General features: G+C 42.2%; 2 protein-coding genes across 5 annotated transcripts; both read left to right on the top strand.

Moving 5' to 3' along the window:
- Positions 1–299: 299 nt before the first annotated feature.
- On the top strand, positions 300–25057 carry RB195_020027 (uncharacterized protein; the record flags this gene model as incomplete). 4 transcript variants are annotated; one of them, XM_064188145.1, is made up of 28 exons in its annotated part: positions 300–442; positions 1439–1642; positions 2236–2289; positions 2915–2975; positions 3130–3240; positions 3304–3366; positions 3849–3980; positions 4093–4155; positions 4678–4809; positions 4870–4932; positions 6418–6489; positions 6557–6604; positions 9033–9158; positions 9213–9269; positions 9636–9752; positions 9813–9875; positions 11165–11281; positions 11337–11399; positions 12411–12461; positions 17936–17980; positions 22147–22233; positions 22847–22984; positions 23050–23112; positions 23955–24026; positions 24141–24218; positions 24286–24333; positions 24396–24455; positions 24857–25057. In XM_064188145.1, the coding sequence occupies 28 exons, from the start codon at positions 300–302 to the stop codon at positions 25055–25057; spliced, it is 2532 nt and encodes an 843-aa protein (XP_064044024.1). The 4 variants fall into 4 exon arrangements, with proteins under 4 accessions (XP_064044024.1, XP_064044023.1, XP_064044025.1 ...); XM_064188144.1 differs by lacking the exon at positions 2915–2975 and having other exon boundaries at positions 300–333; positions 1638–1642; XM_064188142.1 differs by lacking the exons at positions 300–442; positions 1439–1642; positions 2915–2975; ... (1 more) ...; positions 9213–9269; positions 12411–12461 and adding exons at positions 13359–13607; positions 17776–17862 and having other exon boundaries at positions 2242–2289; positions 3130–3366.
- RB195_020028 (uncharacterized protein) lies at positions 15037–15507 on the top strand (the record flags this gene model as incomplete). Its single annotated transcript, XM_064188146.1, has 1 exon — positions 15037–15507. One exon carries the CDS (start codon positions 15037–15039, stop codon positions 15505–15507), a length of 471 nt encoding a protein of 156 aa, XP_064044026.1.
- Positions 25058–25780: the final 723 nt, after the last annotated feature.

Raw genomic sequence — 25780 nt, 5'->3', positions numbered from 1 at the left:
CTGTTCAGGAAATTTTTAATTTTTTTTTACTACTGAAATACTTTTTAAACATTCATAATTCAGTTGTGGATTAATATTTCAGGCTGAATTTTTTTGTGTGTTTCTTACATGAATACAGATATGTGGTAAAAATTTCACCCAAATCCGCTGAGTTTTTGTTTCCACCAAATTGCTGCGCTTTTGCGGCTCTACCTTAAGGGGCGGAGCTAGCGAGTCGGGACCGGTGCCATTCGATCCGGCGTGGTCTGGTAAGGTATTGTGCAAAATTTGATCCCGCTTCTTCGTTTCTTCGCGGAGGAATGGGCGTGCAAAAGCGATTGTCGAAGATCGGTGGTAAGCGCAGTGCGGCCGGCCGCACAACTTGTGCAGCCGGCCGCAAAGGCCGCTGTTCAGGCATGAACTGTGTCGATACCGTTGCCACTCGAAAGAGAACGGCGATAGGGTATTATTAACGAAAAAACTCGTGGCGGAGAGATCGCGTCTTCTATTTTTTTTATTTCTGATTTTTTTAAATTTTTTTTTGTTAGCGAAAATATTCAGAAATTCATATCTCAGTTGTGAGTTAGGATTTTGAGCTGAAATTTTTCGTGGATGTTTCTCACAAGAGTACTGATGTTTCGTAAAAATTTCATGCGATTCCGTTGACTTTTTGTTTCAGCCCAATTGCTGCGCTTTTGCGGCTCTCACGGAACGAGCGCAGCCATTGAAACGGTACCGACGCCATTCGATTCGGCGTGCTCAACTTATTCAGTGTGACAGAATCGACTCCGTTTATGAGTTTCTTCAAGGAAAAAAATAAGCGCGAAGCGCTCCGCAAACTGCTTCTCTCCATTGGATATTGCCACTTTATGGGCCAAACTTACAGACCATGTCCTTTCCTGGCTACTCGATGCCACTCTTGTCGCTGTCCTGCATAAGTTATGTATGACGGATTTTTTCATCTTGCTAGGATGCGCTGGAAGATAGTGGATTAAGATGTTTGAAAACACTTTTTAAGGAGTTTTTCATGTAGCACTATGCTCACCGAAATTTCCCCAATAAGTGAAGGATAAATCGTTTACAAAAAGAGTTTGAGGACCTACTGTATTTGTAGCATAAAGGATAAGGGATAAAGTGTCCGGCATTAAATAATCAATCCACTTGGGATGCGCCACAGCATTTACTTCAATTCAGAATTGTTTGAGGTTTACGTACGCGCAATTAGCTCGTATAATGACTTACGGGGGCTAGCCGTTGTATCAGGTCAGTGTTTTTATCCTTTCAGACAAGTTTGGTACTAATTTATCGACGATGGATTAAAGTCTTGGTTGGCGCCGGGGCGCAATCGAACCTCCGATCGATAATGCTTCAGCCATTGCGGAACCTCTTACCGACCCCTTATTTGTAGCATATTTCTGATAAAAATTAAGTCAAGTTACTGCTTTCGGAAATTGTTCAGTGTCTACACATTTTCTGATTACCACGTAAATTTTGAGATCAGCACTGTTTGGACTTACACTCATATCATCATCAAAAGGAAGAATAGATCTTTGGTATGGTTCATTCTTAATTTTGGCCTTGGAATCGCTTGGTCCGCCGTCAAACGGCAAATCACTTGCTACAAACTTCTTCAAACTCTCTGCGATGAGTACTTCAAGCTACAGTTGGTTTTGAATCATAAGTAGTCAAAATGGTTCGGGAAAGGAACACTAAAAATTCAAAAATTCATTGTTAATATTAATTCCTTCTGAGAACTAGGACTGCCATTGGAGAACCCATAAAACACATCACGTCTGCGTCTGCAGGCATACGCGCCGCGTCCTGTAGCGAGTGGACAACCGAGGAGCTGCTAACGCTCCTTTTTCCGCTCCATGTCAGGCAGCGCATATGCCTACACAAGCAGAAATAACAAGTAGTTAGGATTCGACGGGTCAAGATTCTTTCATTTCGAATGTCTGGAGTCTGTAGTTTAAAATTCTTGAGCAGTAACAAGCGCTGCCTACTTTAATGAAGTAAGTGGAAAGAAGAGGATCGCGGATACTTAGTTTTGTCTAGATTTAATTATGGAACACAGGAAAATATGTTGTGATATGCACAAAAAACTTATTTCCTCACGGATAAGAAACTCTAAAAGCTTGTTCCACCCTGTTACTGCGAAGTTCGTATGTCGAACACTGACTATTAATATGGAGAATATTAAAATAAAATACATATTATTAAAGGGTGTATTCAACTGTACATCTGTAACCTGTTTAGAAGGAAATGGATCCAGACGAAATTGACGTCGAAGTTTCATTTTCGGAATCAACAGTAAGTGGCTCGATGTTCTTCTCCTATGCTTAACAGTTAACTTCCCACTAACTGCTAAGCTTATCAAGAATACTTCATATCTTATTTTCATATATCATATTTCTTTTATATTCATGTAAGATTTTGCACACTTCCTAACCTGCAGTTTTAAAATTGTCAAGAAATTAGACTAGCTAGATCTTTTTTTGCACTCTGACAAGATATGACTGTAGGAAGAAGCAACTGAATAGTGTCTTCTGTTTACGCCGACTCGGATCATAGGCGCGCTTTTGCTCGTGAACCGCATATCATAGTTAGATCAAAACAACCTAAAGCTCGGTGCGGTTGCGTAAGCGACGCAGTGGAGGTAGCCGACATCAAGATGGGACCATCGCTAGCTTCAGCCGAACTGCAGCGAGGAATGACGCTAGCAAGGGTCTCCCATTCGATTCCAACCGTTGGCTCTACCTCGCCGCCTTGAACGCAGCCGCTTACACAACTACACCGAGCATCAGATCGTTTTGAATATGGCCCTAATCCATGTGGCTTTCTTTTTTTCCTTTAATAGTCTGGGACGTTCTGCATTAGAGCTCAGAAGGAATCCTGTGTCTCAAAATTGGGCCTGGTGTTTTTAAATCTTTTTCAGTGATCTTCTTCTACATGACGATCGCTCGTTCTGGTTCATAATTCACAGCTTAAAGTTAGCAGTTATTCCTTTGCAACTTATCACTGGAAGAATAAGCAAAGTTTCAAATTTTAAACAACAAAGATTAAAGGAACCTTTTAATGACAAATGACATGGTCGATGACAAGATTATTGTTGTGCTGCAGTTTAGATTTTTAGAATGCACTTTTTTCTAGAAATCTGAAGAAGTCTCTAAAGTAGCAAGAGTAGAACCTCGGACGGATGCAACTGTCCGAAATTTATCTGGTGAATCCACACGGAGTCGAAGCGATAAGGAAGATGCAGATGTAATCGAATTCTATCACGCATGTAGCGGTGTCTATATTACCAACAAAACCACGGTACTTCAGATATCCACTGTTATTCAAACAACCGACGACGATGAGGTTTCTGTAGAATTTCCAGCCGACATGGTAGGTTTTTTTTCAACTTGTCACTCGAATCTCCCACCAAAATTTCATCAAAATTTTTGATGGCACCCATGTTGCAACCGTACGCCCTCCGGTCGACATCGAGGAGCAAGGGTCATGGACGGGCATTGGGTATAACATGCCCAGAAAGGACAAAATGTTGAAATTTTGGTTCCGCAAAACTTTCCCCCTTATTCTGACAACGAATTTAACTATCTTTAATGTATATCATTTCTGTCAATCAATTCGTTAGCCTAGATGTTGAACGTTTCATACATAATCTCTTACAGCTTTTCTCTACAACTTTTGGTTTACCGTAAACATTTAAAACCATTGTTGTGTAATTACCGCCGAGAAAAGCCAAAAGTGCTATTTCCACACAATAACTCATTGAAAGCAGCACATCCAAGACGATGAAGACTTATTCTTTTCACATTGGACCCTAATTTTTCGGAAAAAGACCATTCTAATGTAGTTTGTTTTAGAAACCTCAAAAATTCTCTGGGGTTTCTCGACAAGAATTTCAAGAAGAGAAAAAAGTCGCACGTATGTACCAACCTTCACCGACTGTCTCCACTGGAGCAGCACAAATCGGAAGTCAGAAAGAATATATGGATGTAAGTGAATACATGGATGGAATATATATATATATATATATATATATATATATATATATATATATATATATGTAACTACGTCTAATTAAATACTATATTGTTGGGATTTCAGACATCCGTAGATAGTCAAATATCCGACGACGATGAGGTTTCTGTAGAATTTCCAGTCCACATGGTAGGAATTACTTTGTAACCAGTAGTCCTATTTTCTGTTCATCAGTTAAAGTTTGGTGGAAATCAAATTTTCGGCAGCTTCAAAAGTGAATGCAGCTTTTCTCAAAAATTTTGATGGTAACCGTGTTACAACCAGTACCCTCACCATCATCGACATCGAGGATCAGCAGTCATGGCCGAGCGTTGGGGATAACGTGCCCAAAAGGGACAAAAAGTTGAAATTTTTGTCTCCGAGATACTTTCTTCCTTACTCCGACTACGAATATAAGAATCTCTTATGTGTGCCATGTCTGTCAGTCAATTAGCTTAGTTATTAAAAAATTAAACCTTTCCTACATAATCCCCCTACCTTTACTCTACTACTTTTTATTTACCGTAGCGATCGCGGAGAAAAACCAAAAATTCTATTTCCATACATATAAGTATTAGAAAGTACGCCACAGTTTACCCGATGAAAACTTATTCTTCTCACATTTTCCTCTAATTTTTGGGAATGGGACCATTCCAGTGTAGTTTGTTTTAGAAATTTCAAGAAATCTGCGGGGTCCCCCCACATGAAGCTCAAAAAGAGAAAAAAATTGCGCCCATGTATCAACCTGCTGAGAGTGTCTCCAGTGAAGCAGCACAAATCGGAGGTCAGAAAAGACACACGGATGTAAGTGAATATATGTAAAGAATCTTCGTCTAGTTGAGTAATACGTCGTTTAGATTTCAGATATCCGCTGATAGTCAATCATACGACGACGATGAGGTTTCTGTAGAATTTCCAGAGAACACGGTAAGAATTACTTGTAAGTAGTCACACGATTATATGTGCATCATTGTCGACTAAAAAAATGTGTAGTGTTTGAAAGATTACGGTTTTTTGTTCCTTACTTGGCCGCAAGCTATGCCTGATCTGAGCCGATATTCGGCGATCAACAAAGTGCGGGCGGAAGGCGGCAGGTGTCCGGTGGACCGTTTTACAGCTGCGTGCAATGAGGACATTTTGAGTGATTGGAACCTACTGGATATCCAGCCTTTCAGTTTAATCCCTCTCCAAACCACTAATCTTCATCTTACAAATTAACGTGAATCTGATGCGCGGTATCTGATAAGTCTACTGAAACTTTTTAACATATTCGTAACGTTGTTTGGAGACTGCAAGACTCGGAAAAGATAAAGTATTTGAAATCTTGATTACAAAAATGATTATCGAGACATCTGCTTGTTGAAAAGTGACGACAGTTGTATTTTGACACATAAAGACGTGTAGTTGTGTTATGTGTGATAAGTGAAGCTGAAATAAAAGAAAAAAAAACGAAAAAGTGGAGGTCTGCATATATCTAATTAAACGGACATCTCAAACATATTCATGCTTTGCTGAAGTTTGTCGTATTCTGACGGCATATCGCCTCAAGAACACTAATTTAGCGGGAAATTCAAGTACAATTTACTTCCGGTTTGAATGTGTTGCCGTGCACCTTTGAAACAAGCGTACTCCGAGGTTTACAGTGCTAAAATCTCACCATGTATACATGGGGGTAGGGATGTGGTTCACGAGTATTAGCGCGATCAAGCTCAATTCTCACTAATAATTCAGAAAACATTATTGGTCGATTGGTTGCGTCCGAGTCTCCAACTATGCAACTTCTTAAGGTTAGTAGAACACGGAAATCCGCGTCTGCAATGTTCCAGTTTGGGAAGCTTCTTCTGCGCATCTAATTTATATTAGTTGGACGGATTAGATTATATTAGATTATAAAAGATAAAACGCAACGCGTTGATCAATCTCTATAGGGATGCGTCTGGGCATTCGATTTGTATTCAGGATCGTTTGAGGATTGTGAACGTGCGTCCAGGGTAACATTTACATGCGGGGTTAGCTGATGTGCCAGGTCAGTGTTTTTATCCTCCCAGACAAGTCTGGTACCAATTTATTGACCCCGGAGGGATGAAAAATCGTACAGGAAGTGGAACCTCTAACCGCTACACTACACCCACCTGCTGCACTACACCCGCCCATGTTCTGCGTTACTAGGCAAAATTAAGCGTTATTAGATCCATAATCGTAAGCGTTACCCTATCCCTATCTATTCGTGGGAAGTTGCCAATACCGTAAATTTCGTTGTATGTTACCTTCAACTTTACAAAATTTTGTTCTTTAGAACATATGTACTGATGTAAAATGCGAAAAAGACGCAGAGACACTAGATGCTGTAAAAGTCTCGTAGAAATACATTAGAATTTCATGTCGATAACAGTTCTTCAGAAAGTTTCATAGGTGCCAAGGAAAGAACAATCCTCTTCGACACAGCAACTGGCACTCCAACATTGGGAAGCAGAGCCCTGGAGTGTACGTGTTTTCTAGGAAGTTACTATGGATCTCTTTCTTATTTTAATGGAAGGATGCTTTTTTCCAGGCGACCAGCAGTGCGGATGAAGTCAATGTGGAAATTATAGATTCAGAGGTCTGCAATATACAAGAATGTAAAAGTCTCTCGAGTTTTTGCTTTCTCTTTCCATCGGAATCTGTTGTAACCATGCGACTCAACTGTCGAAAAGTGTTTCAATGTGCAACCAAGCGACGGTGGTGTACTAGAACGGCGCGTAACCATTACTCCCTTGGACACAAAATCCTTATGCAGACTCGTGACTTTTGTAAAGAAGTTGCGCGTAACGACCGATGTGTCAGTGTGTCAACCGTTGCTCTTTATGTCCAGTAGGATCAAAACAACTTGAAGCTTGATGCAGTTGCGTAAGCGGCCGCGGTGGAGCGTAGCGGTTGGGATTGGGAAGGGATCCTTGCTAGCACCACCGTCGCTTCAATTCGCAATGGTCCCACCTCGATCCTAACTACGCAACTATACAAAACTTCTTGTCATTTTGACGCGATTATAGAGAGGCTTGGGTACCAGTTTTACTTTTAAGTTTGTTCAGTGATGTATTTTTCATGTGGTGTTTTTGTTGCGACTCGGGGTTCAGTCTCGACCAGAGGGGTTCTCTCCGGTGGTCAGTGAACCCGCTCCTCCCATCCGCCTACGCTACCTAGGGGTGTCCTGGCCCTGTCCTCGGGCCGCCTGTCTTTCGCAGGCCCTCTCCTGCTCCAGTACCGCTACATGGCATGTTTATTAACTTTTCTATTATGACATTCTACGTTATCTTGAAAGAAGTGGGAAACCAGGTGGACACTACTTAGTTGGGAGAAATATCTATGTGGACCACGCCACTAGCGCCAGCCGCGAGCCGCCAAGGCATTTACGCGACGGCGGGGCTCTCTCCCTGCTTTGCTGTGGTCCTTCTTCAACTTTCCCAGATGTTACATCCCTTTCCCAGCACGTGCTGCGCACGTGCGCATTATTCTTTCGACATGATACAAAACAAAGCACCACTACACAAACGCGAGGCGAATACAAAGGAGCGATACGATAGCGAATACCAAGCCTACTGCGTTACGAAATCAATTTCAAAAGAAACAAAAAGAAACAGACAAAAGGCTGGCAGACCGGCTCCCTTATATAGCCTGGGCTCGAGTGGGCGGAGCTCCGCGGGAGTCGGCAGCCAATGACCGAGCTCGCTGATAAGAGCGCGCACCTTTGGCTACCGAGCGCGGTTAGCAATGCTTCCGGCCAGGCTTTGATCGTGAGGAGCGATGCCAGTCGCGACAGTTTCCATTGATATGTAGTACACGAATCGATGGATAACATACTTCAAAGTTGGGTAGACCAACACTAATGAAACCACATAAAGGCAGGAATCAAGAAATCGACAAACAGATGAGACAACGGATGAATTCACACAGATAGTGCGATTCACTATTTATGTACTTCGAATCATCTGTAACAAGTACATGCTCGAACAGCGTAAGAGGACTCGACAGATAGTCTTATACTTTAGCCTATATATTCGATAAGACGGCAAGCCCGTATCCCTTGAGTTTTTGCACGTCAGCGACCGACATAAGCTAGCGAAGGAAGCATCTGGTTTGTTTTTGTTATCCAAAAAGTGAAGAATGAAAAATCTGGCGAAGACGGTGGAATTATCGCAGATATGCTGAAATCTCCTTCTCTTTCTGGAATTTGTGATGAAATGACGACGATCATACCGTTTAACATGAATTGGCAAGGATGCCTAACTCTTGCGGACCCACTTTCATAATGCTCCCAGACTCAAACCTTAAAAGGACTATTGGTCCTAAAAGAAAGTTCTGGACGGAGGTGGTGAAGGAAGATCTGAGGGCATTTGGCGTTGACAGCCATTTTAATCGAGATATAACGTTTCGCTGATTATGGAATAGCGATCGATGGATAGATTCTACACGAGCTCTAGCTAGAGATTGAGCAGGATGGGCTCGGATATGTCTAAGAACGACACTCAGCGAAGACGCGGATAGCTGCGTTAGACCGTAACATTCGCCCACCCTTCAAGTCAAGTCATTGGATTTGTTAAGTGATATTTGTTAAACCAATACTAATAGTTCCAAATTTGCTGACGATTGCAAATATAAGCTTACTGAATTTCTGAGAATCTACTATCTTCGTCAGTCGCTAAATGAGCTTACTGCCTAGATGTGAGAAGAGGGCCATCTCTAGGGCAATGTACAGCCGTCGCTCTGTTTGCGTCAATTCTACGTGGCTTTCGCACGATAAACTCATGATAATAATTGAATAACTGGATCCAGTTAATTGTATAGAATATAGCAACCGCTGCAGCGTAATTTCTGTTGAAGGGAAAAGCGAAATTTCGAATTCTATATACTAATGGTCAAAAGTTACTAAAGGGTATACCAAAGCGTTTTCAAGAAATAACACAACGGTGTCTGTGGCGGAACTATTCATTTCATTTTTCAGTTTAGTTTTTTTTTTTGCAAAAGTAAGGAATCTAAGTAGTTTCTTTTAGGAAAGAGGGGAAATTCCCAGATTTACTGGTCGAGAAGCTCGTGTAGAAAAGGTAACTTCACCTGTGTATCGAGGAACCCAGAACGTCGTCGGAACAGCGCAAAACCGAATTCAGGAGGACACAGATGTAGTGGAATGCAGTGAATAATCTCCAAGTAAACCAATAATTGTGGTACTTTAGATATCCACTCAGATATCCGACGATGATGAAGTTTCGGTAGAATTTCCAGTGAAGTTGGTAGGAAATACTTTTTAACAATACAAAATTGTCGTCTTTGACATTCATTTTCACCATATATTAATTCATAAAATTATTATCATCCAGTAGTTACTGGGACTGTCCTTCAAGTAGGTGAGAAATGTCCCAGTCGTTGTTTCTCTTGATCAGCAATGAAATAAGTCTTTCCTATTCGGGTTCTTAGCTAGAAGTTTGCACATACGATCATTGCGATGTGATACGTGAAGGAGAAAACAGAATTCCGAATTCCATCCACTAACGGTGAAAAAAAATGGGTAGCATCACATTCTAGTCTGCAAAGACCCAGTAACTTGATAACCACTTTGATTTTTTTAATCGAAACTGTCTCAGTACAGGTTGCTTTAGGAACTTCAAGATGTAGTTAGGGTGACTGGATCAGAAGCTCAAAGTGGAAAAGAAAACATACCTGTGTTTCGACCTTCCCAGCATCCCGTCATAGGAATTCGAAAAGAGGTCATGCCCGTAAGTGAATCTTGCCATCCTAAGTGCGCTTAGGTAAGCATTAAGATTATAGCACTTTAGGTATCTTTTAATAGTCAAACATCGGACGACGATGAGGTGTGTGTAGAATTTCCAATGGAAATGGTAAGAAATACTTTGCTGCTAATTGTCTAAATCCTTCATGACCACTCCATAAATATAAATATGTCGCCGTCCTGGTGCTACTGGTGGATTCATGCATGAATCGATCGCACTACTCATGGAGCAAGCGTGAGAGTCAAACGTGCTTTAGTATACTCTTCTTTGTTCCGCCTTACTCATTTGATCAAGGAGAAACTCAGAATCCGGCCCTATTTGGAACATTCCTTGAAAGGCATATTTCGCAACGACTACCTGGTTATTGGATTCCTGAATTAAAAATATTACCCAAGTAAGCAACTCTTAACATCCGTGCTTGTTAGGGAATCTACGTTTCGCGCTTTCGTATTGAATCCCTGCATAGCTCATAGACGCAGTGCCTACCACCGCGCGCCGTCTATTGATACCCAACCCCTGTAATAACTTTTGTAATGAATGGTACCCGCAGAGTTGGTCGGTTGAGAAAGTTAAAGGTATTGCATTCGTAATTTTCTGTTCTACTACTCTCCATTACGGTATCACTGCAGTGCTAACTCGTCCTTGTGTCACTAGCAGTGACAGAAGCTACTTTGCTGCAGCAGTCGGTCGACACTCATCAATTGACAGGACGCCTTCGTGCTACATCATTGTGATTATGAACTGTGCGGGAGTTTTGCGACATACCTCTTCTCTGAGGTAACTTATCGATTCGGTACTCTTGGTCCATCTGATCTGGTTTGATATCAAACGCTATCTACTGCTGTAGAAGATACAACACCGGAATTTTTGCCAAGTGCCACCCCAAGGTCAGCTTAAGTAGGATTGAATTAATTTCGAGCAGGAATTCTCAACAGCATCAGTGCTTCTTAGTTTTTTCCTGGCTTTGTTTCTAGTTTTTGTTCTGCTTCATTCCTCAATTCATTATTTATTTGATAGACATACAGTGCACTTTGCATTCAGTGGAGTTTTTTAGATGCCACATTGAGTTGTTTACCACCACAAACAACATTACATGCCTTTTATGTTCTTCATCCTCGTGATTGATATACCTATATACTGCTCCCCTGTAAATTGGAATAAATATGTCCAATACCCTAATATAAAACGGTGTTTTCATCAACGATGAAGTAACTCCTCACACATCTCGAATTTTTAGCTAGAATTTAGCACATACGACCGTTGTTTTCCTTATTAGTATCGGTAAAATAATTCCTTCCGCCTCTATTCCAGAATTTTTAGCTCGAAGCTATATGTACTCATTTGTCATATGATTTAAAGAGGAAGGCTTTTAATTTCAACCACACAGCTTATTTTAGGATCCTCAGCAAACTCCTAGCATGACTGGACAAGGAGTTCGGATAGAGAGAGAAAACGCGCTCATATATCTACCTTTCCAGTATGTGCCCCTTGAAAATCGAAAGGAAGACATGGGCGTAAGTGAAGCTAGTCACCTATTAAACAGCACAAATCACCACTAAAACTGTTTAGGTGTTCTTCGGTAGTCAAATATCCGACGACGATGAGGTGTCTGTAGAATTACCCACGACCACGGTAGGAATAATTTCGTAAACGGTCGCGCGAATTTCCGATCATGAATTACTTAACTTGGTTGATATGCGCATCTCTGTCGACTAAAGAAATATGTGCAAGGTTTTTTACATTTCTCTACCAGTAGGCACGATTTGTGTTTCTCCAGTGAATGCTATCCATTTCATATGCCGGCTAATCTCATGTCTAAGTTTGTCGTGTTTAGCCAATATTGTTTTAGATTCCCAAATTAAGTACATTTTGTATGTCAGCGCAAATTAAGCTTTTTGCTATCACGACATGTTTTTGGTGACAACCAGAATCTTTCGATTATTTGTATGCGCCATATCTCGTACATGATCTGCAATGTCTATATAGTAAGTGTAAAGTGTACGACGTTAAGCAATCCATTTGGGACTGAGCAAATGCGTTCACTTTAGTTACAATCGTTTTAGATTTACGAACGCTTGTGTAGCCTATAGCAAAGGTTCTCTATAGTAATAGAAGTGGCCCTCAACCCTAAAATTTAACTGTTCTCACCTTACCCCGTTGATAGGCTCAAGATCGTCGTAATTGTCTTGGTGTCATCGATGTAGTGCTATGCGTCCTTGAATAGTGTTATACGTGTCAAGCGGGTAGTGTCCTCCTTTCAAACTCTGTTCATGGGCTTTCATGATCACAGCTTCGGGGCTGCTCCGCTTCCACTGTCAGAAAGCTCCGTCCCTGGAAGGAAAAGGAAAGGTAATGACATTGATCGGCTAGCGTGCGAAGTTCATGGTTTACACTACGCGGTGGGCCTACCGGTGCATTTCATTGTATAGGCCAACTTGCGTTCACAAACCTTAACGATTCCTAACTGCAGTCTGCTTTGAGGCATTGCTAGCAGATTGGTACGCCTTAGATTTTATCCTCATCCTGGAGTGGTTATGTTTATACTCATATCATTATCATGAAAGAAAATAGAGTAATCGTCTTTAGTATGGTTCATTCTTCGATCTTACACTGGACTCGCTAGGTCTGTACTCAGATAATTAGAACAGCAGATCACCTGTCACTCGTTTCTTCAAATGTTCTGTAATGAGGACTGTAAGTTACTGTGAGATTTGAAACTTGTTGTCTAAAAAAGCTTTCGTAGGCAAAATTAGATGCTTTGTACCGTTTTAGCTGGTAGTATTCAGTTTTCACTATGTTTGGCTAACAGTAATTATTACTTAGTGTAACAGCTATGATTGCGAGGTGCTACTGAGAAGAATCTGAGCAACGTTATAGCAAGTAGTGTTGTAGAGAAGTAAATGTAAGTGATCCCGTGGAAATCCTATCCAGAAGTTGCCCGTCTGTCGCAAAGCTTGCCCAGTGCTTATAATTTTGATCACCTTGGCAAATGCAACACAGATCCCGATCTCTAATCGAACGGTAGAGCTCTAAGTCCTGTTTCTCGCTCTCACAGCATCTATTAGGGCATCTGCCTGTGATGTGTTCTATGACATAGGTCCCATTTTTTTTTCTCTCCACTCTGCATGTATCCAGTTCTATGATTTCATTCTGCTCACTTGTATTGTTTCAGTGTGATGTGAACTAAATGAAGGTATGAAGCATTCAGATATATTCTTTCCGCTGAGAGTAATGAATGTTAGAGACTTATTGGTTGCTCATGAAGACTGTGTTCCTCAAATTTTTTTATCAATCTTTTTACAAGCTCCAGCAAAGCTTCAACGCATCCGTTCTGAGTGACGCTTGAAGTATCTCATAATATAGCACCTACATCTACATACATATATCCATCAGTTTTTCAGCGCAGTCTTGTGAGAAGCAGAATTCAGTACTTAAAGTGGAGTGGGGGCGCGTATACAAGTCTGATTGCTGCCTGCTCGTGGTGGTCCTGCTGCGACTAAACGCAATCAGGCGTTCGAGTGTAGGCAACGTGATAACCTGCACTGTTATATGGCGAACGATTCCCATACATTGCAAGGTGTTGTCGTCCAGCACATCGCGAAAGCCCACAACCTGAAAGGTCAACTGCCTGAGGGCATGGATGCTTTGGCAACAACCATTTATTTCGTCACGCTGAACTGCGGAACACTGTCGAGTGAACTCCAACAAACTGCTCTGTCTAAGCTTTTGCGATATCTCTGTGTGAGGTTTGCTGCACTGCATGAAACACGCATGAGAGATGGGTTCGTCATCAGCATCGAAAATTACACCATATGCTGTGACGATGCTGATGAGAAGAAAGTAGGTGGCAACCGATAGCTGTGAGAAACGGTTGCAACAACATAGTGGATGAAGTTGGCTCAACGTCGTTTTGTTGTGTTTTCGAACGACTGTGGGATTGCAGAGGACGTAAACTCTGCATCGTAAGTGCCCACGCACCCACGGAAATCACTGAGGACAACAGCAAGGACGCCTTCTACGACGAAATCAAAGGGTTGATGTCTAAAATGCCCAGCTAGCAGGTAGACATTGTTGGAATCGACGCGAATGCGAAGATGGGACTCAAACAACAATCCGATGTGCTATGAAAATGGTATTATCCTGGAAAGCACGTCAGACAACGGTGACCGTCTGGTTGACTTATGTGAACAGGCGAGCCTCATCATCGCTTCCAGGTTTAGGAGGAATCATCCATGCCATCAGGTGACGTAGCAGAGTTCAACCCTTTTAACGCCTGAAGAACAGCGCAAGCGGAAGATGAGGACCCTCAAAGCAGCTCGACTACGTTCTGACGAGAAACATTCCTCATTCGGATATTCGAGAATCCAGAGGTGTTTGGGACGTTGCTTTCGACTCTGACCACCGTCCAGTTCTTCCCGGCATTAAGATACAGTTTCGCAAACACTTCCTGATCAAAAGGCGTGGGAGGACAAGAACCCGCGGAAAGTCTATGCTTTATTAAAGCAGTGTTGCGGTAGGATGAAAAGATGTTCTCCAGTCCTCAATACCGCCAGTAGAAAGGCTGTCGGTGAAGCACCTTTCCAGTTTGGAGGGATCACTTCAAGACCTTGCTGAACCGGCAAGCGCAGTCAGCTGCTGAACTCGAGCACGTTCATACACTCTAAGAATTATCGAGGAATCTCCCTGTTGCCCATTATGCACAAGGATCTGGAGCGGATTATCCTGGACTAACTTATTGAGCATCGCGAAGAAACAACGCGCAACGAGCAAGCTGTCTTTCGTCCTGGCCGATGTACAATTGGCCAGGTGTTCATCATTAGGAGTGTGATCGGAATCTGGCAGCAGTACTGAAAACAAATGCAATCAGTCTTTTTGGACTTTGAAGCCGCTTCCGATTCTCCTCACCAAGGCCGTCTTCTCAACGCGCTCTGCTGCGATGGAGTAGCAGGAAAGTTCGTTCGCTTGCTTGATGGCATGAATCAACGAACAACTGCTGCAGTTTGAACACCAGTCAGATACACAACACCATTCGAGGTGGTAACTGAAGTAAGGCAAGGAGCAGCGGCAGGACCCTTCCTGTTCAACTTCGACGACATAATGCGAAAAACAGTCGATCTGTTTTGTAACGAGCACCATCAGGGGGCCTCTTGAGTTTCGCGTACGCCGACGATGTTGTTATATTCGCGGAAAGCGCTGCGAAACTCCAACATGTTGTCAACCTTGTATCGAAGTTGGCTGGAGCCTATGGATTACGTCTACTCCCTGATGAATGCAAGCAGGTGTGGATCTGATCAAGACGGGAACCAGCGTGCACGGACAACCAATCGAACTCGTCGATGAGTTCTGTTACTTGGGCTGTATGCTGAAGAACAAAGGCAGCCACGAAAAAGATATTCAGCAAAGATGCGCTAAGGCCGTTTCCGCACTCAAACCCTTAACGAAATACCTGTGGTCCAACTCCATCACCAACGAAGTCATGCTGCGAGTCTACCTATCTGCAATTCGCTCTATCATGATGTACGGATCGGAGACTTCGGAAGCACCGTCTACGGTGATGGAGAGGTTTGATTGCACGGAACGAAAGACGTTTAATTGCAAAATAATGGAATTTCATCAGGGCAAAGAATACCGAGTACAAGGCTCGCGTGGACGCTTAGACGGTTGCTTTGCTACTTTTGGCCTAGGGCATGCCACAATGAAGAGCTTTACGCGGAAGTCGATGTGGTGTACAGCTGGATGACACGTGGAAGATAGCAGCATCTTGCACCGCCATCGGAAGTGGCTATGGAAAATCGTCTTCGCTTCTTTGGTCATATATAAGTTTTGAATACATACATATACATATATGTATACATACATATATAGTTTTGAAGAGTTTGTCGGATTCTAGAAAAGGCCACCTGGCCGAAAGCGGAAGTTCTGGACTGAGGTGTGGAGGAGGACCTGAGGACACTCGGCGTGGATAGGCAGTTCAAGCAAGAAGTTAGGTTTCGCGGATTATGAAATCGTGACGAAAGGACTGATTCCGTGCAATCTTTCGCACGAGATTGAGAAAGTTGGGCAGAGCTATGTTCAAGGACGGCGCACCCCGTCGAAGATGCGGAAAATCGCGTCAGGCGATGACATCAGCCCTCCGATAAAGTCAATAGGTCAAAGTGGAGTCCCGTTGTCCATCTCATTTTAAAAGCGTGTAATGTTGTTTAATCGCAAAATAATGGAATTTCATCAAGGCAAGGAATACCGGATACAAGGCTCACACGACCGCTTACATCGCAGTTGAAATGAAAGCCTTGCAACGTGGATGGAAAAGATACTTTGAGGCTTGCGTGTCGCTATTATTCTAAGGATTTCAAGACAGCGTATATGAAGCTGGTCCTAATGAAACTTCTTCAACACCTCGCTTGCTCGTACAGCTATCCATCGTTTCTTTAATATTGTTCGTTCTGAACTCATTTGTTCTAGATGACAGACGGTAAACCGACTATTTGGCAGTTTCTTATGGTACTTGATTCCTCTCTCTTGCGCAACAAAAAGACTTGGTTGCTCTTCGGTAGTTAGTAACATTATCTGCGCCACTAGAGAGACTCTAGAGAGACTTGTCTGGTTGTTGATGAGGACTGACATTAAACTGTGGAGATGTTCGGATCTCATCTTCTTAACTTTTTTATTCTATACCTTTTTTACCTGTTTGTATCTGTTGTATGTATCTGTTTGTTGTTTGTATCTGTTTTGAAATTAAAGTTTTAAATTTCTTACACCAAGCCCCAAACGACATAACTGCAGTCTGTAACTGTCTATGAGTTTAGAGCGTGAGTCAGGATGACATTTCTTATTCTCATTTTCATTGCATGACTACTTTGAAACTTGGACGTGCTCACTTTTGTGTTATAAATGGCGTTATATGGGAAGCAGACGCTCTCACCATCTCTGACATCAGCCAATACCACTTACCCACTATTTCGTTCCAAAGTTTTACTTGCACTGAATCTAGTCTGACGTTGCCTCTGTTTTATAATAATTCTAATGGTCGTTGAAATGTAAATCTTGGGTCGCTGCGTACCGACTGGAGAATTCAAGGTTTGAAGAGCTGCAGGATAAGCTAGTAATGTTGTCAAAACCACCTTTAATCCAAATCATTTCAACCGTTAGCACACATTTCGTCGGTTGTGCCACTAACGGCTCTTAATAAGTATCAATGACCGAATTCGTGTTAAAGCCCAGACTGTGTTGTTGTTTCATTTCCCAATAAGCATAAGCATAGGCGTCATCACGGAAATCTTCCTAGTCTCAAAGTCTCAAGTTCTTTATTAGTAAGAGCATGAACACCACAAAGTGTTGATTGTTGCAAATGACGGATTGCTAACCTTAGGTGACGAAATGTCGTGGGAGGTACTGAAAATGAGTGGAAAAGTTATAAAATGATTCCAAACTTTGGTCAAGAATGTTATGGACTTCCGGTCACGCCTAATGCCTCAGCAAGAAAAAAACAAGAGTCATCATCGGATATTTTCATACGAAGATTTACCGTTTTTGAATCGTCTCATTTTACTAAGAAAAAACAACAAAAAAAGTACATCAAAAACCGATGTGGTGGCTCTATAATGCATCAGCGACTAACCAATGTCAGAAGGATCCTTGTTACGCGCTGTTCCTTTGTACTATTATTGGTTTACTGTGAAAATTGCTGGACTGTGCTCAATATGACAATCGGTGGGATGATAGCAACGATTGACCAAAATGTGCCGTCCTAGAATTTGGCTCTCCATAACATTTTCAATCATCTTGACGCTGTTCCATGTTCTGTTCTTGGCGTTTCAAGAAACTGGGCATTGACAATCAGTGGTCCAAGTACTCGGTAATGCTCGTCCCAGTGTAACCGAGCGGTGAGTTGTTAGCAATGATTCCACGCTTCCTCTAATCATTTGACCTGGGTCCTTCTTTGCCGGCGTGCTGGACCTTTTTGCAATATCGGGGTAACTTCCGCCATATAACTGTTCAAATTGTACAGCTCGTACGTGCCCTGAGCGCATTCTCAAATGTTTCACTCAGTTTATCACAGGAAGAGCCACCACGACCAAGTAGCAATCAAACTCTTGTACGCGTCCATGCCCTTACAAAATTAGAACACGAAATCTACTCCATTTCTATACATATAATTATATGTTCAGAAAGAAATGGATTCTGACGAAACTGATGTTGAAGTTTCATTTTCGGTGAGTGGCATGATACTTTTTACAGCCTTTCACGTTAACCAATTTTAGTAGTGTTGTAGCTGTATTGTTTGTATTATTTACCAATTTTCAAACTGTGGCAGAATCCTTACAAACGAACTCCAAATCTCCAACCAATGATAAATCTTTTGAATGGACTACGAGAAATGACGGTTGCCGTTCTCTACAGTGTCTCTACAGTGTACAAATCACCCCCAGTCTACAAATAATTTAGCAGCTTCAGATGGACGCAATCTTCCATCACATTACTGTTTTCGTGTGATCACGTGACGGAACTGCAAACTACTTCCTTTCATTCATTATTGAACTCATTGGACTTTCAGTAGTTTGTGTGGGGAAAATTAGGCGCGCTCCACCTCCCTTCCTACAGTGATCACAGCTGTTTAGTCGCTAGGTTACGTTCTACGTCCCGTGGCGAACAAGGAGTTCACAGCGAAACAAGAGCGATCCCCTAAATACAATGAAAAGGCGAATAAACTTCTAATTTGTGAGGATTGACTTGAAAACACTACGGTCAAAGACCTGCAATCAAGTAACGAGGAGGTGCAAAAAAGGGGAGTGTTCTAACTAATAAGCTCCACCCGTCCACCCAAGGAGGACGCATTGTCGGTAACAAAAGTCGTGAAACTACAGACGTGAAACCTGCTCCTTGAAGTTTCAAAATCAAATGAAAGAAAGTACTAAGAAAGGGTCCCGTGACTTGACAAAAATCGACTATTTTTATCAACTGACGACCAGAATCAGATTTTTACAGACGAGAAGATGTAGATCAACACCAGCTTCGACTATCATCGTAGCTATCACTCCTACATCGAGTAACGATTCTGGTCGTCTAGCTGGTCCCAGAGAAGAGTCGTAAGTCAGAAGTCTCCTACATCGAGTAACGATTCTGGAAGTCTAGCAGGTCCCAGAGAAGTTTTACAGACAGTGTCATGCCTTCTACAAGGTCATTGACCATTCAAAATGAACGGTCAATGCCAAAAGCTTCCCCTCTATGCTGGACGTGGGAGTCGCCCGGGAGGGAGGGTAACGTGACAACAATAACAAGTGGCAGCTGCTACCGATACTGTCTGTCAAAGGTTTTGCTCTACAAGCTGCAGGCAACTAACGTTTGGACTTGCACGTTTGCAGAAAAGCGATAGGAGGGGATCTTAAAGAGAGAAAACAGCATTATTGGCAGAAGGAGTAGAGAACGTAAAGAGCACTCGCTAGGTCCAGCTTCGGGAACCATAAAAGTGCGTTAAAAAGTTGGCGCTCCGTGGAACCTAAATGAAGTAATCGCAATCTCGAGAAAAATGGTGGCGGAGGTCATTCTACTCCCGCCTTCTACTCTAAGACAGTCACCTCCACTTACTTCTTCGCAGTCTGAGGTAGAATAAGTATGACCTTCCTTCCGAAGTCCGACATGCCATTGTAACGATGAAGAATGTATTAGGGGTTTATTGACATCAGAGGATTGAAGAAACATCATTCCATTCCTTATTTGTCGGAACGGAAAGTTTTGAAGCACTAGTATCATGCCATTGCATAAGAAGGCAGAGATTCACATGACATCGGGAACTGTCGCTCGATCTGGTTGTTTGCCATCTACAAGCTCGTCACAAGAGTGATCTTGCACAGGATTGAAGAAACTTCAAATGAAAAACTCCCATGCGAGAAAGTAGCAGTTCAGCACGACTGACCACATAAGCTCAAAGAATCATCGTGAATATAATAGATGCTGTTGTCCCTCACTTCCATCTTTGTATAATATTAGGTTGAGTCGAAAGTTCTCGGACAAATTGACAATATTTTTATTTATTTTACAATTTTTAAACGATAACTGTAAATCATTTGAAGTATGCCTCATTGGCATCGTTGGTCTCCTGCCAACGTTTAGTCAGATCGTAGATGCCCTTGCTACAGAACGCTAGGGACTGCTCCTTGAGGAACTGCTCGAGTGCATTTTTGATGTCGTCGCGGGTTTGGAAGTCTTGACCATCCAGATGACGTTGGAGATAGGAAAAAAGGTGGTAATCCGAGGGAGTCAGGTCTGGAGAATATGGTAGGTGTGGTAAAATGGTCCAGCCGAATTTCATCAGTTTGGGATTGGTCGTTCTTGCAATGTGCGGCCGAGCGTTGTCGTGCTGGAAGTAGACTTCGAGGTGCTGCGGGCGTGCATTTTCGTGATTTGTCTTCAAATTCCTCAGTTGCTCAACGTAGACGTCTGCGGTCACTGTACATCCCTGAGCGAGCAGCTCCCAGTATTCGACGCTGTACGCTCCACCAGATGCAGAGCATAACCCTTTTGGCGTGTACGTTGAGTTTAGGGACGTCTTCTGCACCCGTACCTTGGTCAACCCATTGGGCACGCCGGTGAATGTTAGAAAAGGAAACCCACTTCTCATCGCCGGTTGCTATGTGCCCAAGCCAAGTGTGGGTGCGCTTGAGCATGAGGAGAGAAAGTGCCGTATCAGCACGGCGGTCCATGTCATACTGCGTCAGAGCATGTAGTACTCATCAACCTAGTTTTCGCACCCTGCCGATTGACTTCAGTCCGCGAACAACTGTGGTTTGACTCATCCCAAGAGCGACTGTCAGTTCGCGAGTGGTTTGATACGGATCGGCTTCCACCTGTCTACGCAGCAAGTCCAAATCCAACTCCATCGGGCGTCCCGCACGATCTTCATCTTCGATGGAATAGTCGCCCGACGCGAGCTTCGAGTGCCACTTGTAGGCTGTACTTCTAGCTGGGGCGTGCTCCTTGTAAAGTTCCTTTAGACGTCTATCGATATCCGCGGGTTCTTGGCCAGATAGATAGAGAAGGAGTATGACGTTGCGGTATGGAGTGACCACGGCTTGAAATTGCGCAGCATGGTGGCAGGAAAGGAACTAGCTCAGTGTAATTGTTAACCTACACTTTGAAGAACCTTTCATAGTCCATCAAACGGTAGTTAACACATCCATTTTTGTCGGCTCATTGCTGAGTGATGATCTCTAGAAATCATCACTACCACATTGTCCGAAAACTTTCGACTCAACCTAATAGTTTGAACGAATTCTTCTATTTAGTTGAGACGGGAGTAGTCATTTACGTCAGGAAATCACTTAATGAACGACCCGTTCTCTTGGTCATGCATTCAGCACCACCGTTCTTAGTACTCTGATCAATGCTTGGAAAACCCAAGCGTTGTAAGCAGGAGGAAAATGCTGTCCGCGTCATAGAACGTTTAACTGAAAGGGGGATGCTAAGTGAATACCACTTTAAAGTGTGTGTGTAAAAGTGTCTGGCGTTAATCAATCCGCTTGGGATGCGCCACCACGTTCACTTCAATTCAGAATTGTTTGAAGTTTACGAACGTGTAACTGGCCTATGCAATGACTTGCTGGGGCTAGCCGATGTGTAAAGACAGTGTTTTTATCCTCCCAGACAAGTCTGGTACCAATTTATCAACCCCGGAAGGATTAAAGGCTCGGTGAACACTAGGGTAGATTCGAACCCCCGATCAATTGTGCAGGCCGCAGGACCTCAAACCGACTGCCGTACACCTGCTCCGTATGCCGCTTTACGCAGGTGAAAGAGGGGATTCGAAGTTCGGCGTTACGTCAACGATCGAAGATCGGAAACACTTCAACTGAAAGTAGAATTAGGTGGATTGGACACGTGATGTGTTTGAACGGCAATAAATGGAACGACCAGAGATGCAAGCTGATGGATATAACGCAATACCAAGACCCGCTTCAGAAGGATCACCCTTCCGATGATCAGATCTCATTACAATGTCCTCCAATGAAAGATATAATCTCAAATATAAGATGCGAGTCCCTCGTGGGAAAGGAAGGCAGTACACTCACTGAGCAACACAGAGCTGGATCGGATCAAATAGAACCATTACTAAGCATATCGACGAACCACGCGAGTGATATGAATTAATATGAATGCGCATTAATGGAGTCCTCTTTAAACAACATTTTTTAGGCCATGGAACCAGTTTTATCACAAGCAGTTGTATGCTTTTTGAATAGATTTTATTCTACTAAGGCAAATAAGAAACCTGTGAAATTGCGTTCCATCTGAACCCATTATTTTTCCGTCTACTCATTCAGAATTGAAACCAAATTCATTTTGAAATAAGGGATGTCAAGTAGAAAATATTTCAAGTATTCAGGAAAAGAGTGAACAATCGAAAAAAGAAAATCCTGTACAAAATACTGAAAAGCAAATCAGTAATGTTGCAAGTCAGAAAAAGGAGAAGGTAACGCCTCTGCAAACGTTCCCGTGATCATTAAGTGTTACTTCTGTTCTTATGGTCTAAATTTTATTATGTGATCGATATTCATTTATGCTTTGAATACTCTTCCATAGTTAGAGAGCTATAAATACTCAACAATTCATGATTGTACAGCAGCGGAACTCTTAAGTGAACCGTTTTTTTGGCGGTGTGCTGTGCTTTATTTGCTCTTAATCACACTACAAATATACAAAGATCAACGTTTATTCCTGAAAGTATGCAGCACCACATGTCATAATAAATAAAACACCGCTGGATCATTTCTTTATGTTTTTTAACCGTTGCTAGTAGTCATCATTGTCTTACACCTTCACCGATTCTTTCTACTGAAACACAACTATTGAACATTGTGATAGCAATAAGAATTGAGAAACTTCAGGAAAGTACACCATGGGATTGAGAAGTGTATTATTTTCAGTGGAGTGTTGCAGTCTAAAGCAAAATTCCGAGTTACAAACATTAAAGATTGAAAAAAAGTTGTACTACTACTACATACTGACAATTACATCGAAAACCTCTCAATTTATTTTGCCACTTTGAACAAGCGCCAAAGCAATGAAAGTAAGCTTTGTTCAAGGAACCTCAAGAAACCCCTAAAGAACCAAAAGAAGAAGGTCGAAAAGAGAAACAAGAAATAGCACCTGCGAAGCGTCCTGCCCAGGACGTCCCCGTTAAAACCCCCGAAAACCAAAGTGAAAAGGAAGACCCTGACACAGTAACTGAGTCTTGTAATAAAAAAGAAGCTGCATTCAAATGAACAGTACAACTTTTGTGCTTAAGGTTCCCTCTGAAGAACCAATATCTGACGAAAATGAAGTTTCTGTAGAAATTCCAGTGCAGAAGGTAGGAATTATCTTATATCTGACTATTTGTATTTCTTTTCATGTCTTCTCGTTAATTAGTAATCACATCTTCATGAATTTCAAAAACGTGTGAAGCGTTCATCAAGAAATTTGTTCCTTTGTCGATAAGCATAACCTTGCATTGGTCGCCGTAATGGTCGGGAGGTCGGCTCCATCTCGCAACCTCATCAGTCGACAACGTGAATTTGCTGGCATGGTCAGGAGAAGGTTTCAGAGCGTCGCAGCTGAACGCGAAATTGTCGCATTCCCGAAACATTGTCGTGTGTACAAAAGGCAACGTTTAATGAAGCGATTTTCGCCGTTAAAATACAATCTTTTCTGCATTTAATTATTTGTGCGTTGTTGCGTTCCTCCTAAAAGATAAGGATAGGGAAAAACAGAGGCAGTAAACCTCAATGATTCTCGGATGAGGGTCCTAGAAACTTTGCTGTTCAGAATAAAGAGGTGAAAAATAGAAAAGTGAAAAGTGGGTTGACGTTAATTAACTCTATTGAGTTCAAGTCGTGCTCGACTTCAAATAAGAATCGTAAAGGTCTCATGATGGAATGTGCAGACTGAATGATAACCCCGGATAAGTCTGGTGCCGAGTTACGGAAACAAGCGGGATGAAATGCTTGGCATTGAGCGGTTTCGAATCACCAACTGTCCAGATGCTATAAGAATCTCTGACCACTGCACTACACCAAAAAAGTGTGCGTCAGTTCAAAATATGTGCGCTAATTTATCCACTACATTTTTAAGACCACAAGAATTTTTGAAGAAGGAGTGGTGGTAAGTATGAACTGTATGTTCCTAACAGTTCACTCGATTTTATTCATTCAGGAATTAAAACCTCAACCGAAATCGGTACCAGTAGTTCCTCGACAGAAATCGCTACAACAAGATCCAGTTGAGGTATGTGAGATGTGCAAGTCTTATGAAAAGGACGTATTCGTACTAACTGCTACGAAAAACAAGCAGTCTCGTTAATCTTATTCGTTGAAAGAGGATCTTCAACACCTTTTATAGGCCCCGAAGAGTTATCAACCTCCCCGGACACAACAAGTAGTGCCAGCAGAGTCTCAAAAACAGCCAAAAACAACCACTGTAGGTATTTTCCAAAACGTATTACTCTTATTATCTTTCTGCCCAGCACAAAATTAGTCATTTCTAGGCGTCCATTGACCCAGATGAGATCGCGGTGGAAATTGCGAGTTCAGAGGTTAGACATCTACAAGGAAATGAAATTATTGAAATTCTTCTCGGAGCAAAAAATTTCCTTAGACAATCTCATCACCCAGGGATTCTGCTGGTTCTCCTTCACCACAATTGAAACTGCAGCGTGTGAGTTGTTAACAAAACCATCATAAAATTCTAATTACAATTCAGCGCTTGGAAGAATCAGCCTGTACAGGAGTTTTGCGACATGGCGCATTTAATACACAATAGATTAAATTTTAGATCTTTCTTCTGAAAATTGCGAATTCCTAAGATAGCTTCGATAAAACAGGGTTACACTTTCTTACATTTGCAATGCCTGAAATGTGATTCATCTCCCCAAACCCGATCTTTCTTGAGATTTTCGTTCCGCTGTTTTTTTTTGTGAAGTTTACTTGCAAACTGCTAATTTCAAAGGGTTACGATCGTCCCAGTTGCCCAACTAAGCTGCTTCAGTTAGGGTTCTCAACCAAAACATCTTTTTTTACTTCATAATAAATTCTTTACACAATATAGTTCTCTTTTAGGCTGGAAAGACGTCAATTCAAAAACTAAAAGAATTTTTCACACAAGTAGTTCAGCAAAAACCTTATAGTAACGTCGCTCCTGAGCATGAAGGCAAGATTAAACACGATAAAGAAGAACGGCAGCAGCAAAAAGAAGGGAAGAAAGAGAATGATGAAGATGATGATGATGACGACAGTGACGAGGATTCGGACACAGAATGAATGAAAGGAGGTCTTTTTCTCTCAAGTGACAATTATCCTATTCATAATCGCTTTCTAATTTCACCTTTGTACATTTAATACAAGAAACCCTTCACGTTACAGTCCTATGAACTTATTCGTATTTGTACTGTACCCAAGATTATATACACGTAATTTCAATAAATGCGGACTTAATCACACATCTCTGAACTATTGCAACCTAAACCCGAGAGATTTAACCCCGGTAAAAGAGAAACTGCATTAGGAAAAGAAAAAAGACGACAACGACAAAAAATATCTTCAAGCATTTTGTTGTTGTGTTGCAGATTGTAGATTATGGAGAGGAGGGTGATTCCGTTTGCTTCACCGAATTGCCGTAGAAAACGGCCCGGAAGATACGGCTTCGAGCGTCCCGGCACATTATTTTTTACAAGGGGTTCGATTGGAATGCGCCAGCCCTATGCGGCGCCGCATCTTCCGGGCCGTTTTTTTACGGCAATTAGGAGGAAATGGACGGAACCACACCCCTCTCCATAATCTACTATGCCGTGTATGAATACTTCACCTGAAATCTGTACCACCTCAGATTCGTGGTGCCTTTAATCGGCGGGCCGGATCCTGCAATTTACAATCGCTTTCTAGCTTTTCGCTTGGATGGAAAATTGCTCCTATACGAGATTGGCACCTTGTAAGGTATCGCAGAAGTTTTCCACGTGTTCTTTTAGGACCATTAGAGGAGTTGAG

Source organism: Necator americanus, chromosome II (genome assembly GCF_031761385.1).
Source record: "Necator americanus strain Aroian chromosome II, whole genome shotgun sequence".
Lineage (NCBI taxonomy): Eukaryota > Metazoa > Nematoda > Chromadorea > Rhabditida > Ancylostomatidae > Necator > Necator americanus.
Note: the sequence above shows the minus strand (reverse complement) of the source record. Positions and strands in the feature narration are given on the sequence as shown.